This window comes from Hyla sarda, chromosome 9 (genome assembly GCF_029499605.1).
Source record: "Hyla sarda isolate aHylSar1 chromosome 9, aHylSar1.hap1, whole genome shotgun sequence".
In the NCBI taxonomy this organism is placed as follows: Eukaryota; Metazoa; Chordata; class Amphibia; order Anura; family Hylidae; genus Hyla; species Hyla sarda.
This window is the reverse complement of record NC_079197.1, coordinates 93,223,666-93,243,810: the sequence shown is the minus strand read 5'-3', so window position 1 is coordinate 93,243,810 and position 20,145 is coordinate 93,223,666. Positions and strand designations below refer to the sequence as shown.

The 20,145-nt window shown below is 40.9% G+C and overlaps 1 protein-coding gene across 3 annotated transcripts in view; it reads left to right on the top strand.

The window, feature by feature from the left end:
• The window catches only part of TENM1 (teneurin transmembrane protein 1), an 876,412-nt gene that overhangs the window by 420,677 nt on the left and 435,590 nt on the right, over positions 1–20,145 (top strand). For all 3 annotated transcript variants that reach the window (XM_056539239.1, XM_056539238.1, XM_056539237.1), the window contains one exon: positions 18,488–18,726. In XM_056539239.1, the coding sequence (XP_056395214.1) occupies positions 18,488–18,726 (239 nt within the window). The remainder of the gene's footprint in view (positions 1–18,487; positions 18,727–20,145) is intronic.

Sequence of the window (20,145 nt, the reverse complement as noted above, 5' to 3'; positions counted from 1 at the left end):
TCCAAAATGGGGTCACATGTGGGTATTTATCTTTTTGCGTTTATGTCAGAACCGCTGTAACCAGCAGTCACCCCGTGCAAATCACCAATTTAGGCCTCAAATGTACATAGTGCGCTCTCACTCCTGAGCCTTGTTGTGCACCCGCAGAGCATTTTACATCCACATATGGGATATTTCCGTACTTGAGAAAATGTGTTAAACATTTTGGGGGTCTTTTTTTCCTTTTACCTCTTATTAAATGAAAAGTATGGGGCAACGCCAGCATGTTATTGTAAAAAAGAAAAAAAAATTACACTAACATGCTGGTGTAGACCCCAACTTTACCTTTCCATAAAAGGTAAAAGGAGAAAAAGCCACCAAAAATTTGTGGCACAATTTCTCCCAAGTACAGAAATACCCCATGTGTGGCCCTAAACTGTTGCCTTGAAATACAACAGGGCTCTGAAGTGAGAGAACGCCATGCGCATTTGAGGCCTAAATTAGGGATTTTCATAGGAGTGTACCCGGATGCACGCATTACACTTGCCTCCTCCACCAAAAATACTGTACGTCAGTTTTCCCCAAAGAGGGTGCCTCCAACTGTTGCAAAACTCCCAACATGCCTATACAATCAATGGCTGACCGGCAATACTGGGAGTTGTTATTTTGCAGCAGCTGGAGGCTCTGTTTTGGAAAAACTGAGATACAAGACGTTTTTTATTTTTATTGGGGGGGGGGGGGTGACAGTGTAAGGGTATGTGTATATGTAGTGTTTTACTCTTTATTTAGGGTTAGTGTAGTGTAGTATAGTGTTTTTAGGGTACATCCACATGGGTGGGGATTAACAGTGAGTTTCCCACTGCAGCGAAAAATTTGCCGCATCTCAAACTTGAAGCGGGAAACTTGCTGTAAACCCCCGCCCATGTGAATGTACCCTGTACATTCACTTGGGGGGGGGCGGGGGGGGGGGCAAAACTACAACTCCCAGCATGCATGGTCTGTCAGTGCATGCAGGGAGTTATAGTTTTGCAACAGCAGAAGGCATGTTGGGAGTTGTTCTGGGGGAGAACAGTTTGGAGACCACTTTGTAGTGGTCTCCAAACTGTAGCCCTCCAGATGTTGCAAAAGTTCAACTCCAAGCATGCCCAGACATGCTGAGAGTTGTAGTTCGGCAACATCTGAAGGGCCAGATGTTGCCGAACTACAACTCCCAGCATGCTGGGACGTCTCGGCATGCTTTGAATTGACATTTGGAGGGCTACAGTTCGGACACCACTGCATAGTGGTCTCCAAACAATGCCCTTACAGATGTTGCAAAACTACAACTCCGAGCATGCTGATACTGTCCAGGCATGCTGGTAGTTGTAGTTCTGCAACATCTGAAGGGCCAGATGTTACAGAACTACAACTCCCAGCATGCCTGGACTGTCTGGGCATGCTAAGAGTTGTAGTTTTGCAACATCTGGAAGGACAGTGGTCTCCAAACTGTGGCCCTCCAGATGTTGCAAAACTACAACTCCTATCATGCCATGTAGTTTAAAACTCCTAGATACAGCAGTGAAGATCACTTTACGGCGGTCTCCACAACTGTATCTGACGCCGACGCCACTTGCTTGCCGCCTCCTGTCAGCCGCCAGTCCTGGTCACTGGTCCCCGCGCCCCGCACCATGATCGCAGGTAATCGCCACCGCACCATCACCTCCATCTTTCCCTCACTCTGCCCCAAAATACAGGGGCAGGCAGAGCAGGGCAAATGAACTTTCACCCCCGCCCCTGCCCTGCAATTCACCGGTCAGTCCTGACGGCCAATCGCAGGGGATAGGAGGAGGTGCCACCCTGCCACCTCAATCCTATCCTCCAGGATGGTCGGAGCTGTCTCTGACAGCTCCAATCATGCCTATTTTCCAGGCTATCGGGTCATCAGAGACCTGGCCAGCCTGGAGTTGCAGAAAATCGCCGATCTGAACTGATTGGCGATTTGCGGTGATCTGCGACATGGGGGGTCTCAGGACATTTGCACGGGATGCCTGCTAAATTATTTCAGCAGGCATCCTGGTCCGATCCCCGTCCGGCTAGCGGAGGGGATTGACATTCACATGGGCGTACAGGTACACCCTTGGTCCTTAAGTACCAGGGCGCAAGTATGTACCCGTACCCGTGGTCCCCAACAGGTTAAGGCCAAAATGGGCTGAGTCCTTAAGGGGTTAAAGGTCAAGAAGAAAGAGCCAGGACTTAATGGGTTAACATTAGTGTTGAGTGCGAATATTTGAAATTCAAATTCTAACTGCCAATATTGGCACTTTGCAATTTCATGAATATTTGAAATATAGTGATATATATTCGTAATGACCAATATTATTTTTTTTTGCGAATATGCGAATATATGCAAATATTTGCGAATAGTCAAATATTTGTGAATATCAGCACTTCCAGTCAGAAGACACTGATCCCTTCCCACTTATTCTTTTAGATGAAAGATATAATCACACATGTGCGCTATGCTAATTTCATTACGAATTTTCGTGTGGAAAAAAAACAAACATAGCAAATATGCGAATTTCGCAAACATAGGATAAATATTCGGCCATAAATTTGCGAAATAACGCAAATTTGAATATGACCCCTGCCGCTCATCACTAGTTAACATGCACAGGATACTATACTTAAAGGGAGACAAACAAACAGAAAGGATAGTCAACAAGGTGCATCAAAAAGCCAAGAGGACAACAAAAGTACTGAATTGAGTAGCAATGGGTTAACCAATATCAGAGCCAAAGTCACAGAATCAGATGCAGGATATAGCTAGCTACAAAGTACAATCTCTTTCACAAGCACTGTCTGAGAGGACACTGCAGACTTAAATAGCCATAGCTAGACATGTGTGGACACCTCATTGGCCAGAAAAACACCAGTTAGGATAGGCCAAGGCATTGCCAAAGCAACCACAAACAATGCCAGAGACTAGAAAGGTTTAACCCTTTGGGCAAAACTAGGTCGAGTCATTACAACACAAGTCCTAAATGTCCATAATCTGCATTATAGATGTATTATTTTAATATAATTATAGAGAGATGGATAAATAGATGGATACATAAATAGATAGATGAATAGAAGAGAGAGAGAGAGAGAGAGAGAGAGAGAGAGAGAGATTAGATAGAGGATAGCTAGCTAGTTAGATAGATAAATAGATAGGTAGATAGATAGATAGAATATAGAGAGATAGATAAGATAGAGGATAGATAGGTTTGATGATTAAAAAGATAAAAGAGAAATGCATAGATAGATAATGATGAAAGATGAAAAGATGGAAATATACATATATAGATAGATAAAGATTAAGGAAAATAGCACCTCCTCAATGTAGTAAATCCAAGATTGTGCACGCAGAGACCGGACCTGGGTCAGGAGTCCATGTATAAACAGAAGAAGGAATATCCGCAGCACACAGATGTCCGTGAAAAAATTGTAGTAGCTCAGAGAGCTTGAAAAAGACCAGGAGAGCTGGTTGAAACGTTGTTCTTGGACACTCTGTTTTGATGGAATAAACTACTACTATTTTTTCAAAGACATCTGTGTGCTGAGGATATTCCTTCTTCTCTTAGATAGATAGATAGATACACAATGCAAAAAATACTGCAGCACTCGAGTAGATAAGTGAAAAAACTTGTAGAAGTGGTTTATTCCATCATGGTGTAATAGGCAACATCTCAGCTGCAGGCATGCAGCCTTTTTCAAGCCAGGCTCTACTGGAGTGCTGCAGTATTTTTTGCATTGTGTGTCGTTCGGGGCCCTGTGACCTAGGACTCCTACTGAATTGCACCCACCTTCTACCTCCACCAACGGTGTGCTGCTACCTTCTGTGTTGTCTAGATAGATAGATAGATAAAATCTTGAAAGAGAACCGCACTCCACTAGGATGATACGGGTGGAAGCTGATGCAAGGGGTACTCCGGTGCAGAACTAGCACTCCTACGTGCTCACTCCTGTCAGATTCTTGTCTGAAAACAGAGAGGAGGGGGTTACAAAGCCGTCTACAGTCATTGGATGACAAGACCCAGCACAGCACAGCAGATTTATGGAGGAAGATGAGTGATGCAGAGCGAGGACATGCCCTCTCCAGAGCACAGGATGAAAAAGAAAGAAGATATTTTGAGAGAAATTTAGGTGCTTGATACATTAAAATCATATGTTTATGATGAGGCTTAGGTATTAAGTAATATCTCACATTTTTTTCTTGAGATGACAGATACTCTTTAACCTGTTAAGGACCAAGAACCAAGAGCTTCCTTTCTATAATGCTGGGCCATGGCCCCACGTCAACGGCTAGGACCCGTAGCCAATAGCGTGTGGCACTGTTAGCGTGTGTCACGCGCTATTAACCCTTTAGACGTATCGTTCAAAGTTGATCGCCGTGTCTAAAGGGAAACTAAACTACCCCCGGCTAGCTCAGTGGGCTGTTCGGGTCCAGAACAGCTTTAGGACACGAGGAGGGTCCCCTTATCTTCCTCCTTGTGTCCGATCGCCGAATGACTGCTCAGTGCCTGAGATCCAGGCATGAGCAGTCAAGCGGCAGAATCATCAATCAATGGTTTCCTATGAGACCATTGTGGGGGCTATAACATTGCAAAGAAAAGTGGTAAAAAAAAGTTAATAGAGATCATTCAACCCCTTCCCTAATAAAAGTTTTAACTACCCCCCTTTTTCCATAAAAAAAACTGTGTAAATAAAAATAAAAATAAACATATGTGATATCGCCACGTGGAAATGCTGAACAGAGAGGTCAGCAGAGAGCACTGTGCTCATTATGTCAGCAGAGAGCACTGTGTTCCAAAAACAAAAGAGTTTCCTCTGTAGTACTCAGCAGCTAATAAGTACTGGAAGGATTAAGATTTTTTTAATAGAAGTAATTTACAAATCTGTTTAACTTTCTGGCACCAGTTGATTAAAAAAAAAAGTTTTCCACCAGAGTATTCCTTTAAGGCTCCCATGTAAACAAATGGAAATTAAGCAGCACATTGGTTCAGATGAATGATGTTAGGCTTTATTCACCAGGTGAGGAACTGATGAATAAAGCCTAAAATCATTCATCTAAACCAGAGTGCTGCTGAATTTCTTATTGTTTAGATAGATAGAAAGATAGATAGATAGATAGAATTATTGTTACATGTGGTACACACAAAACATCTTTTATATTAATCTAATACACAAGAAAATAACTGGGATTACAGTTATATTTTTAGCAGAAACCACCAACTGGAAGATAGAAGAAGGAAATGTTTATGATCGTGAAAGCTTTATTATAGATTTTCAATGTTTATTTTTATTGGTTACACTTAACCAAACCTTGCATTAAATTTGGTCCCCAGTCCTATCATAGCAAAGCCATAAATCTTTTCTATTAGAGCTTTATCTACAGTACTTGCTACACACACTAATGTGACTTAGCGCTTATAAAAAGAGCAGATCTGAGGATTGTAAAAGGGGATTTATTGTATTGCCTCTGTCCCCATAACCAAGGCAACGTTACTTCATAACATGTTAAACGTCTTCTTATTTTGTGACCAGTTTGTATTCTTTTACAATTATTGTACAATAGATGGAGTGACACAATGCTGCTGTGACAAAATGATTATATGTTTTACTCTGTGGTTCACATAAAGTGGCTATTACTATATACTACAGTCTATAGAAATACAACTAATGAAGTTTTCTTCTATTGTCACTTGTGTTGGTAACTGAATCCCTCACTCCATTATATTCAGACTACACATCCGTTTTGCCTATTTCTATTACTTTAAAACTGGAAATTAACAAAGATAATATAGTGTGATTGATAATATATCAATAGACCAATCCGTGCCCCCTCGTAGTGGGACTCATCTATAACCCTAATGTGCAGAAAGGTGCAAGTAGCCCACTTGTTGTGAACAAATTCTCTTTAGTAAATCACCAGAAAAAAAGTTAAAAACCAGCAAAAATGTAATCCATCCTTGTAAAAACTGTAGAGTGCACTGTGCACAGGCCTCTTTGTCTGCATCTGTTTCTTCTTAAAGGACAAGTCCCATGCTGATAAGTACAGAAAAACATATCCCCTATCTACAGGATAAGGGATAGGTTTTAGATTGTGGTGGGTCTGAGCGCTGTGGCCCCCTGTGATCGTCTGTATGGAGCCCCAGCTCCCCCACAGAGTGGAGCGCCACGACCCCACCCGAAGCGGGAGACGTCACGCTCCCCTCCATATATCCCTATGGGAAAGCCGTTCGGCTATTTTCAGCTCTCTCATAAAGATACATGGAGAGGGCGTGGGGAACCAGCTTCATGACTCGACACTTTGTGGGAGAGCCAGGGCTCCATACAGACTATCGCAGGGGGAGCACAGTGCTTGGACCCTCCGCAATCTAAAAATTATTATAAGTTTATTTTCACATGTTCAAGTCATATGTTTTGTAACCCAGAGAGCACCAGGTGACCCACAGTTGGCCTATGGGCTCCTTGCTCAGCCCCCCTTTATAAGAGGGGGAGGTACTACTATCTCTCTCTTGTGTTTCACTTTCTGCTGAGGTCAAATCCAGTCCAGACGTCTCAGAGCCAGTGTCCAGTACATCTGGAGGCCTCAAGCCTAAATTTCCGCCACATATCTGTAATTCAAGTAATCTTTGTCTGCTGTCACTATCTTCAGTCAACTCAAGTCAGTTATAGTCATTGTGGCTGTGCTAGAGCCTGTCAAGTCACTGCAAGTCCCAGCAAACTGCGAGGTCCCTCATGTTACTGGCCACCTCTCTGGGAACCTTACTTCCCTGTAAAGACTGTTAGACCTGTTCAACTTCATTAAAGCTACTATTAACCTTAATCTGGCCTTGGACTATTTTTTACCCCTGCCTAACCTAGGAGTAATGGGATAACCTTTGGGTGGTTACATAGGCAAACCACGCCCTGGCATCACGAACACTAAGGGGTTAAAACCATCTACCCCTGGCCAACACCATCTGTCCCTACCTCACATCGCACCCCTGTGGCTCACCACACCTGTAAAGGATTAAAACACTATAGGGTATTTTATATTTTCTTTTTTTTAAATAAAGGTAACAGTGTATATTTAATAGGCAGTACAACAAAGAAGCTCATTTACACAGTCATATCTCCAGCTAGTTAGGAGTTGTAGTGCTGCTGTTGCAGCCAGTCTACATATAGAGGACTGCAGAGTTTTGAGTAGTAAATAGGTTGCAGTTTTGTGTTGTGATCATTGTATCAGATAAAAATAATTGCTACAATTGATCTACAAGTTTGGCTTAGCAGCTAGTGTATCGACGAAGAGTTTCATGGCAGACTTCCCTAGCAGTGGCATGTGACCTTCATTTACACAGCTACAACCTCTGATAGATAGCAGTTATAATGCTAGAATAATACCTACATATCGAATAGAGTTTAAAGGTTGCAGTTCTGTGTGTGACGATTGTGTCACATAGTAACCATTGCCACAATTCATCTATACACAGTGTCTAATACAAACATAACCAGTACTCGGGCTCTGAATTGTGGATTGTGATCATTGTGTCCATTTACCGACATCGATCTATCTATCTTCTAGTTTTTAGGTGCTGTACTTCTTTGTTATGTGGTCACCAAGACAGCACACACACATGGAGATGGGATTGTAACTTAAAGGGGTACTCTGGTGAAAACGTTTTTTTTTTGTTTTTTTCAATCAACTGGTGGCAGAAAGTTAAACAAATTTGTAAATTATTTCTATTAAAAACTCGTAATCCTCCCAGTACTTATTAGCTTCTGAATACCACAGAGGAAATATTTTTCTTTGTGGAACACAGAGCTCTCTTCTGACATCATGACCACATTGCTCGCTGCTGACATCTCTATGCATTTTAAGAACTGTCCGAAGTAGGAGAAAATCCCTATAGCAAACATATGCTGCTCTGGACAGTTCCTAAAATGGACAGAAATGTCAGTAGAGAGCACTGTGCTTGTGATGTCAGCAGAGAGCTCTGTGTTCCAAAAAGAAAATAATTTCCTCTGTAGTATTCAGCAGTACTGGAAGATTAAGATTTTTTTAATAGAAGTAATTTACAAATCTGTTTAACTTTCTGGCACCAGTTGATTTAAAAAAAAAAAAAGTTTTCCCTTTAATTCTCTGTTAAGATATATTTTTTTCCTTTCTTATCTGTAATGCAATAAGCGTTACATATGAAAAAAATAAAAATCAGGGGCTGGGAAATTGGTCTTTTCTGTTTGCCATTTGGCAAATTCATAGATTAGACCTTTCAATTGCTTGGGTCATTCAATTGTTAAAGATCCACCACAAACCAGCACAAATGCAGCATCTATATTATGTTCTTGGCACCTCTACTCTAAAGGATGCAGCCAATTTTCTTTCTTTTTCTTTTTCTCTATTGACAGAGCCACATGAAGGCTTGATTTTTGTGGGAGTAGTTCTATGTTTTCATAACATTCTTACCATATGATTTGAAACGAAAAAAAAACACGTCTTTGTAATTGGGAAAAAAAACAATAGCTGTTCTTCCATTTTTAGGAGATTTAATTGTGCCTGATCATTCTCTTGAAAATTCTGGATGGAATTTCCAAAGTGTGAATGGACCTCTATATATGATATAAATGACCATAGAAAGCTCTGTATAGACATTGTATAGAGTAGATATTGGCATGGGCGTTCTAAAAGATACTGGGGGAGATTTATGAAAAACTGTCCCGAGGAAATGTTGCTGAGTTGCCCGTAGCGACCAATGAGGCCTGTGAAAAATGAAAGAAGCAATCTGATTGGTTGCTATGGGCAACTGCACCACTCTTCCTTTACACTGGTTTTGACAAATCTCCCCCATTGGCCATAAAGCCTAAGAAATGTGAATGAAGCTCTGGTCTATAACATGGTATGTAACTCTGGATCAGTATATATCAATGATATTTAAGGGTGAAGATATTTCATTTTAGTTAAAATGGAACTCATTTTTATTGGTAAACAATATAATTTCCACTTTCCTTTTCATCTTAATTTGTAGCATTAAAGGAGTAGTCCAGTGGTTACCCAGTGGTGAACAACTTATCCCCTATACTAAGGATAGGGGATAAGTTTGAGATTGCGGGGGTCCAACCGCTGGGGCCCCCTGCGATCTCCTGTACGGGGCCCCGACAGCCCGCGGGAAGGGGGCGTGTCGACCTCCGCACGAAGCGACGGCCGACACGCCCCCTCAATACAACTCTATGGCAGAGCCGAAGCGCTGCCTTCGGCAATCTCCGGCTCTGCCATAGAGATGTATTGAGGGGGCATGTCGATGCGGAGGTCGACACCCACTATCTGGCCGGAGAGCCTGGCCCCCGTACAGAGAGATCGCAGGGGGCCCCAGCGGTCGGACCCCCCGTGATCTCAAACTTATCCCCTATCCTTAGGATAGGGGATAAGTTTTTCACCACTGGACTACCCCTTTAAGTTAATAACTTCTATCTATCTGCTGGATGACATTGAAGTAAATTCATTTTTCTTTATGGAAAACAAATGTAGGGTGATAATAATGGATATACCAGTAATATATGCAATAGATTTGAGCATCTTATATGCAGAATGGGATAAAGAACCTATTTTATTATACCAGAAAACCATTGTTCTTCATCTATGTTCATGCGTTATAACCTGATTTTTCTAAGGCAATATCCCTTGGACTTTTATGGTTTTGTCGCATGTCTAAGCATAATCCTATTTACTATTTAGTTGACTTTTCAGAATTCCAGCAACATATAAATCCAGACAAGGATAATAATATTTACTGCTCCCCAGGGGTACATGTGCTATGTTCTGATGTGCATTATGCCTGACCCCCTTTCAATAAAACAATATTATGCGAAAGAAATCCATTAGAACAATCTTTTAGAAGCATTTCAGAGAACTTATGTACATGTCAAGGTAAATTTCCCTGAACATTTCATGATACAGAGGTGTCTTTGAAGTTCTTACAAATATGTCATGCATTATTAGCAAGAAAATACTCTTCACAGAAAATGTATCATGTCAGGAAGCTGAGTTTCTGATGACAGTAAAGTAACATATTTTAAGCCGAAAGTACTATTCATTTTTCTTATATAGTAAGGGGAAAAAATCAAGAGAATGTTATCTCCATATGTGGCATATCAGTAGTCATAAAGAGAACCTGTCATGTAAAGCAAGCGGAGCAGCTAGAACCATGTTATAGAGCAACAGGAGCTGAGTAGATTGACATATCATTTTGTTTAAAAAGATTCAGACTAAGGCCATGTTCACATGGTGGATATTTAGTAGAATGTCCGCCCAGAAAACACAGGTGGACATTCCAGAAATAGCATGTTCTGCTGGCACTAGGACTGCTCCATAGACGGAAATGCATTTCCACCAAGTCCACCAAAAGAATTGATATGTTCAGTCTTTCACCAGTATCAGAACTTCAAAGGCAGAAACATCAATTTTTCTATGTGCACGGTGCAGCAGAGTGCCATTGAAATCAATAGGAGCCTGCTGCAATGGAATTTCCGTGCAGACTTTTTCCGCCGGATTCCACTCTGAAATTCCTTTGCGTGAACATGGCCTAACTTTCTGTATTTTGTATCTCTGCCTATTCCAGGCTGATAAGTCCAGTGGGCAGTCCTAATTAGTGACTGACAGCTTTATGCCTGTTCATACAGGGAAGGCTGTCAATCCAGTGAGACCACCCACTGGACTCCTCATCCCACAACATGCAGTTTTAAATAGAAAAAAACAACAAGTTATACTGAATCTTTTTACACAAAATTAAATATCAATGCTGGTGGATGGGACAGCATTTGTATGGTGTCAGGTTCCATATCGTTTCCATGTTAATAAGGGGTTATGCACATTACTGGTTACAAGATTCATTTCATACAAATGCCTATCCCTGCCGTACATCTCGATTGTACCATGCATACAGAAATGTCACTATGGTAAAATAGAGATAAGGAGATAAGCGCTCCATAGAGTAATATTGTTTATACCCTAAGGGTAAGATTAGGATGTAAATTAGCTGCTCACCCTAGTTAGTAGTGTTGCCACATACACAAAAGTGGTAATCACATGTAAGGTAGGTCATCTGCTGCCCTCCGGAAACTGTACGGCAATAGATAATTGGCTTCAGAAGAATCCGGCTCAGCGGCGCTGATCGACCAGACAGATGAATGGATAAAAGAGGATTTATTGACCAGAATGCTACGCGTTTCGCTGCGCATGCGCAGCGAAACGCGTTGCATTCTTGTCAATAAATCCTCTTTTATCCATCCGCCTGTCTTGTCGATCAGCGCCGCTGAGCCGGATTCTTCTAAAGCCACCTACTATGGCAAAATAGTCAGTTGTATGACAGGTATTACACCAACTTTTCCCCTAAAAATACAGTTTCCAGCAATGCAAGTGTATACTGCTCAGTACACAGCATTATTACGTATTTGTGGAGCACAATAGAGTCCGTTTTTCATCATATGATTGTCCACAATATATCTGGTCATGTGCATGAGACCTTATTTATTTTGTGTATCACATATTTTTTTAGGTACAGTCCCCAAACACACCTATACTGTAAATAATCTTAAGAAGGTACCTACCACATTGAAAATACTTTCCACGGGCATCCACTTATAGAGCAAGAGGAGCTGAGGAGACTGATATATTGTTTTATATTAACATTTCCGGGATAACTTATGATTTATGTACATCTCTTTTGGGCTAAATAGTCAAGTGGGCGGTCCTATGCACTCTTATATACAGACAGCTGTCAATCACTGAGTAGGACCTGACAGCTTAAAGGGGTACTCCCACCCTAGACATCTTATCCCCTATCCAAAGGATAAGGGATAAGATGTCTGATCGCGGGGGTCCCGCCGCTGGGGACCTCCGCAATGTTGCATGCGACACCCACCTGTTTCTTGTCCGGAAGCGCTGGAGGGTCTGGGTCGCAACCACGGGAACGGAAGTCTGTGACGTCAGGACTCTGCCCCCATGTGGCGTCACGCCCCGTCCCCTCAATGCAAGCCTATGGGGTCGCAACCCAGACCCTCCAGCGCTTCCGGACAAGAAACAGGTGGGTGCCGCATGCAACATTGCGGGGGTCCCCAGCGGCGGGACCCCCGCAATCAGACATCTTATCCCCTATCCTTTGGATAGGGGATAAGATGTCTAGGGTGGGAGTACCCCTTTAAGTATCTGTGTATATATGTGCATATAGATCACTGCCGTCCTAACCAATTACAAAGTGGGACTGTCCACTTGGCTACTTAGCCTAGAAGGAGCAAAAAATGTGCAGAAATTTTCCCTTAAAACTATATACCAATTTGCTCTGCCCATGCTCCATAACATGATACCTGCAGATTATGCTGCATTTTCACAGTGACAGGGCCCCTTTAAGGCTACCACAGCTCAGGACCAGCTATGAAGTTGCTTTTAACAGGGATAGAAAGAAGTAACATATAAATATGAAGGCTTGGATGTCTTAGTAGCAATAATATTAAAATCAGTATTAAAAAAAAAATGTAAATAGAAGAAAAAGGAGGTTCTAAGAGCCAGTGGCCACATATTCTTCTCCCATTCATCTTGTTATACCCATACTTTCCAATCTATCTAATAATGGACGACTTTGTATGAGTTGTGGTGGAGAAAAATGTACAGTATATATTCAGTTAAAGCATTAGCTAAAAATCATTACAAGGCACCTAGAAGGAGTGGAGCTTCATTTTTACTAATTCCCTCTACTGAAACATAATATCCAGAACTAAAACAAGGCTCTCCACTTCTCTAGGACCTTCCTGTAGGCACTTGGAAGTGCCTTAGGCCTGGCCTGTGGGATAGTAAGACCTTGTCTCCGCTCACAGAGCCAGGCAGACATGCTTTTTGCAATCTCATTTTGAAAGAAGTTTTAAGCCCTTATGTGCCACTAGGCATTCCGATCAAGAATTCTTGCCTAGGATAATATTTACTTTAAGATTAGAATTATAGTCACATTGAATTACATTGTTTTTAGAAGAACTGTGCTCATGTTAATTTACTGGCAGAGTGATATGCACTTCTATACATTCAACTACACTGATCTGGCAAATATATTTATAGTTTGTGTATTCTTCATAGAATTGCTTCTCTACAGTATTACTTTTCACTAACATTTTAAATTAGTACTCTGGATAGAGTTTTTTTAACAACATGTCCATTCTGCCTTTGAAAAAAAAATAAACATCTACTTACCTCCTGCCGCCCCCCAATGCCTCTGTAGTGTTTCTGCTGTCACCAGTGTGCTCCTCTTCTTGGTTCCCTGTGGTCAATACGTCACTTCAGCTAAACCTTTAAGATTAGTTACACTATGTGAAACAATTCTACAGATTCACTTTATGTGCCAAATATGCCACAGACATTTCTGAGGAAAACTGTCCTATTTATCTGTATGGGATTTGTAGAACTTAGTTTACTTAGTTCCAGAGTTTTTGTGACATTTTGAGCTAAACAAACAAAGTGGATGCAAAGAATATACTTTTCCTCCACAGTGGGTATATTTGCCAGATCTGTCTTTTTGTTGATTCAGACAAGGATATTTAGTTTATTGTTTGACTTCACAACAAAATATAAGCCTGCTCCTGACACAGCCCTCACTAAGGTGCAAATACAGCTTCAAGCTTAAAGGGGTACTCCTCCCCCAACCATCTTATCCCCTATCCAAAGGATAGGGGATAAGATGTCTGATCATGGGAGGTCCTGCCCTGGGAACCCCCGCGATCTCTGTGCAGCACCCGGCATTCATTTAGAACCCTGGATGCGGGTGTTGTGATATCACGGCCACGCCCCCTCGTGGCGTCATGTCACGCCCCTTTAATAAAAATCTATGGGAGGAGGCATATCAGCCTTCATGCCCTCTCCAATAGACTTGCATTGAGTCATGATGGATGAGGCCGTGACATCATGACTACCACCACCAAGCGTCCAGAACAAAATGTTCTGAAAGCTGAGGCAGTGGAGTACCTCTTTAAGGTTAAGCAGCAGCAGTGTAATTTAAGGGCTCATACTTCGGAGATATTTAACATAGAGATTCCATCTAGAACAGGCGCAGGCAAATTTGGACTGCTCGGAAATGCACCGTCTCATTTACATAGATTACTACATTTCTGTAGTGTGAATAGTGTAACATAATTCGATTGAGAACAATGGGAGGCTGCTGCACAGTATTTTCCAAGCAGAATTATGGAGCAGGAGCATAGTGTAAATGGGTCCTAACAGTTTCAAGTGGTGAAACAGGTAGGAAGGGTCAGTGTCCATAAACAATGCAACATAAAGGAAAGAAAGAAGGAGCACTCACCATAAGCATTTCTTTCAAGGTATATTCCATCTGGAACATTATATAACAAACATCTTATTGCAAGATTGTACAGGGCAGATAGTGTAGGAGCATTTCACAGCACAGCAACAGCTGTTTCATGCAACAACGGCAGCCTGGGCATGCTGGGAGTTGAAGTATTGCAACATCTGGAGGTCCACAGTTTGAGACCAGTGATCTAGACTATTACTTAACCACAGGCCTGAGAAAATGCCCACTGGCATGAAACAGCTGTTGTCGCTCAATGAAACCCCCTTGCACTCTCTGCCCTGTACAATCCCCCAATAAGATTTTTGTGACGTAATATTTCAGATGAAATAAACATCTTGCAAGAGTTTCTTACAGTATGTTGAGAGGTCTGTCTTCCTTTCTACTGTTCTGCATTGTTTATTGTTTGATTTAACATTGAAATGTTTGACAATGACACTTTTGTATTTGCGTTATTCCTTTTATTATGGATTGGTGAGGCTGGCTTACAAGCTGAAGACTGGAAATTGAGAAAACCTGAGCAATGACTGTAAAGCTATAATCATCCGACTTCATGTTCCATTCCCTAAACCCATAAACTATAGAGGCAAATCAGCTTTCCATAAATGTAGTAATATAAGTAGAACAGTCTGTAATTGATGCCTTTAAAATGTCAAATCTGACAGACATTTAGTCCTGGAGGTTGTAGTCATTTCCAGGGCCTCCTGTATGTTTATTGCTTCTGCTTCATCTGTATTAGTCTTATCCAGGAAAACAATGAAAACTATTGCACACCATTGATTATTAGTTGTCTTTAATAATACTTTTCGGTTATGTCAGCATTGCTTTGCTTTCAGACGTGCTCCTTTTGAAACTCAGCAGGCAACACAGCTTTTGATCGATATCCCACATGTAAGACTTTCCCATTAAGAAACAAAAATTCAATACATTTTCTTTTTAAAGCTAGATGGTGGATTAAATGTACGTGTCAGTTGGCATCTCATTAACCTTAGTGCATTTCCAGAAATATTGAATAGCAGAAAGCCACTAGACTGGAGGACTATATACTGGATCTACATTAAGTGACTGGTGACTCCTTCCAAATGAAATAACTGGCAGGACTCACAGTACTGGGCTTTATGTAGAAAATTCTCAGAAATCATCTTTTTCAGGTTCATTTTTCCTCAGTATGGTTTAGCTGATCTAATATCTTGCACTATATTAAAGAAGAAATGTAAGGTTTAAACAGTTCACAGTAGGTTGCACTATTCATTACAGTTTGTGTGGCATTTCCTATACCCTGCTATGGATATAACTCCCATTCTTGTAAATTACATTTTAGACATCACTGCCTCCCCCAACTCGATTTCTATTATTTTTCTGCCCTATTGCAGATCTCAGAAAGTAAGTTTTAGCCAGATATTGCTATTACGTAGGCAAAATAGCAACCTGATGCAAAGACACTAGAAGGTTTGAGTCATTGAATGTATACAGTTTAAGGAATTTCCATTCTAAACCATTTCAGCTTAGAGAAATCATTATGGGTCTTTTTTGCACACCCGCTCTATCGGTATAAATGTCTTCTGATAAATATTTATCCCATGCAGTGCTCTGTAGTCTTGCACAAGCAGCCATTAATCACTGCAGAGGATAAATATTAACTAGTAGGGGTTTTACAGGAGTGGGTGGTTGAGTTACACCCCCAGAGCACCTAAACCCCTAATTTATAAATTAACATATTTCACACAAAAAAGTGCACAGGATGGGCATAACAAAAGTTCCATGCTAGTCAGTGTACCATGCTAGTCAGTGTACCATGCTAGTCAGTATACCATTCTAGTCAGTGTACCATGCTAGTCAGTGTACCATGCTAGTCAGTGAACCATGCTAATTAATGTACTATGCTAGTCAGTGTACCATGCTAGTCAGTGTACCATGCTAGTCAGTATACCATTCTAATCAGTGTACCATGCTAATCAATGTACTATGCTAGTCAGTGTACCATGCTAGTCAGTGAACTGTGCTAGTCAGTGTACCATGCTAATCAGTGTGCCATGCTAGTCAGTGAACCATGCTAGTCAGTGTACCATGCTAGTCAGTGAACCATGCTAGTCAGTGTACCATGCTAATCAGTGTGCCATGCTAGTCAGTGTACTATGCTTATCAGTGTACCGATCTAATCAGTGTACCATGCTAATCAATGTACCATGCTAGTCAGTATACCATTCTAATCAGTGTACCATGCTAATCAATGTACCATGCTAGTCAGTATACCATTCTAATCAGTGTACCATGCTAATCAATGTACCATGCTAGTCAGTGTACCATGCTAGTCAGTGAACCATGCTAATCAATGTACCATGCTAGTCAGTGTACCATGCTAGTCAGTGACCCATGCTAATCAGTGTACCATGCTAATCAGTGTGCCATGCTAGTCAGTGAACCATGCTAGTCAGTGTACCATGCTAGTCAGTGAACCATGCTAGTCAGTGTACCATGCTTATCAGTGTACCGATCTAATCAGTGTACCATGCTAAACACTGTGCCATGCTAATCAGTGTACCATGCTAGTCAGCATACCATGCTAGTGAATGTACCATGCTAATCAGTGTACCATGTTCATTAGTGTACCATGCTAATCAGTGTACCATGTTCATTAGTGTACCATGCTCATTAGTGTACCATGCTCATTAGTGTACCATGCTCATTAGTGTACCATGCTCATTAGTGTACCATGCTCATTAGTGTACTATGCTCATTAGTGTACCATGCTCATTAGTGTACCATGCTCATTAGTGTACCATGTTCATTAGTGTACCATGCTCATTAGTGTACCATGCTTTTTAGCCCATATCAGCAGGTTGGCATGGTTTACTAGATGTGGTCAGTGGTATATTATCACCCTACATATTACCTTCATACTGTTACTGAACACATTCAATAATACCAGTAAACAAGGAACAATAAATCTGCCAAAACACAACCACAGGTTATCATCACATAATGTCTTTTACTACCACACTGCTACTGTATAAAATCCACTATACAAAGATCACTATTCCCTCCATGCAGTGACAATACAGAGGTAGATACAGGCTGTGCACAGGTTCTGCAGGGTGTATAAGTGATAACAGGTACATCTAGTGACTATAGGTGATGCCTTCTTTGTTTTGTGTTGTTCGCTTTACTTTCCCTTCTCCTTTCTGCCCGGGATATCTTAAAGACTCCTCTCAGCCACAATTCATCTCCACAGAATCCGCCAGCTAGACAAACGTGTTAGGCTCCTAAGTTCAGCACAATGCAACCTATATTCAAGCTTCACATATCCATTGTCCCACACAGTAAAAGTGCCCACTTTGTGCCCCCATTTAGTAATTAAGCTCAACCCCTACAGCACTTAGACCCCCTATGTGCCCCTATATGATAGTTTAAGGCCCGCTCTATTAACCAAAAAATGATCTGCAAAGAGTCATTCCTGCTCTTAAAGACTTGGTGTGACCATGGATATAAATCTCCAATATGTGATAGTATTTTAATGGCTGCCTACAGGCTATAACAGCTGTTTGCCTCGGGTCTGCATTTTGAAAACATTTAGACTTGATGGCATTTTATTTTGAGCTGTCATGCTGGAGTTTGTCACTTATTGCAAGTAAGTTTAATATCATTTTCTAAGGCTGTCTAATAAACCAAAATATTGGATAATTTGAAGACTGTAAGACCCCTTTAATGGCAGACTAGCCGATTTTATGGCACAAACGAAGCCATTTCTCATAAGTTTTAATGCATTTTATTGTTTGTTCAGTTCTCTGAAATGAGAAGCAAGCTCATAGAGGTAAAGCGACACTTCATAGACCTTTTTCTGGAACCTTGTTATTTTTCTCATTAAAAAAAAGTGACGCGCGCTCCAAGACGTGAAATATTTCTTCAGGTATATTACTTCTACTTGTATCAAGCACAAAACATATGTGCTTTATGTCGATGCCAAATTGATTGCTTTTTGAGGTTGTACATTACTTAAATGCTAAGTATCCCCCGTACAATGTGTGTTTTGCTAATGAAGTTTGTAAAAGGTGTAACAAAAGGATTCCTGATCACATAGAGCTGGTTATTATATAGTGTTGCTGCACACTGAATGCTGATTGTGTTTATATCATTTTTTTTATTTTTTGTTTTTATCCTTTCAGGCATTTCCTCTTTAAGCACGGATCTGGTACTTCTCCAATCTTCAGTGCTGCCAGCCAGAACTACCCTCTAACTTCAAATACAGTCTATTCTCCACCTCCGAGACCTCTGCCCAGGAGCACCTTCTCCAGGCCTGCCTTCACATTTAACAAATCATACCGGTGTTGTAACTGGAAATGTACAGCCTTGAGTGCTACAGCAATTACAGTAACACTAGCACTCTTGCTCGCGTATGTTATCGGTAAGAGTTTTCTTCTTTGTCTTCATTTTTTCTTTTACCATAATATGTACAATAGAAACAAATAAGCACTGATTCATTCCACGACTGATATTCTAGAGCTGCAAGCAGTAGAGCATTAAACCTCAGGCATTTTCAGGGCTATTTTTTCTGCTTTTGCAAAGTTGCCAACATTTTGAGATGATTTTCAGGGCTGGATGTCTGCTGAGCTAGTGAATTTCAGCCCATCAATAGTCTGTTTCCAAGGGCTGGCTGGGTAGGCTGTAATCTGCATTATATTATGTTGAACAAATGTCATCAAAAAGTGTTACATTTCATTTGTTGTCAATTATTATTAACATTAAAAGCCAGAGGATGGGAATAGAGGGTAATAGAGGCATCGGACGAGCAGAAGAGGAAATCTATTTTGCAAATGGTCCTGATTAAAAAAAACAAGGACATTTCCAGGGATACATCTTTGAAACCTGAAAATGTCCCTGGAACAAGGGACAGCTGGCAAATAAGTGTATTGTCATTCACAAACAATGGCATTTGTACAGCCAAGTGATATATATCCCATCTGGCTTCAGTTATATGTATCCAATGAGTCACTGACAATATCAGTGGTTTATAATCTAAAGTACATCTGAACAGGAAATATGCAGTTATCTATAGATATCAGTTACGTCCTAAACTTGTGATATGTTTTTTCCCCAATTTATTTCAAGTAATGTATGATAAATAGAAAAAAAAATCAACTCTTACAGCTGGTAATAGGTGGTTATGTTGGGTGTGGTGTGTTATTCACCAAGGAGAAGAGTTAAAGGGATATTCCAGGAAAAAAAAAATGTTTTTATATATCAACTGGCTCCAGAAAGTTAAACAGATTTGTAAATTACTTCTATAAATCCTTTCAGCAGTTATCAGCTGCTGAAGTTCAGTTGTTCTTTTCGTTCTGACAACAGTGCTCTCTGCTGACACCTCTGCTTGTCTCAGGAACTGCCCAAAGCATTAGAGGTTTGCTATAGGGATTTGCTTCTACTCTGGACAGTTCCTGAGACAGGGGATAAGATGTTTCCAGCGGAGTACCCCTTTAATGTGTTTCAGTGTTGCAGTACAATTACATTTCATCCCAGAACTTATCTTCTAGCTGACTTTTATGGTTTTGGAGAAAGGAAGGAGACTGGATTTCCTAAAGGAAACCCAGATAAAGATTGAGAAAACATGTAAACTCCTTGCACATGTTGCCCATGGTTGTATGTAAATTCAGGACTCCAGCGCTGCAAGGCAGTAGTGCTCACCTCTGAACTATTGTGCTGCCATTGCTTTTCACATTATAACAAATCATTTAAATATGATACTAGGCATTTACAGTAAGTAAGGCGTCTTCATAACATTACGTAATGCATTGAGAGCCTGCTTAATGATAAACTATTAAGTTAT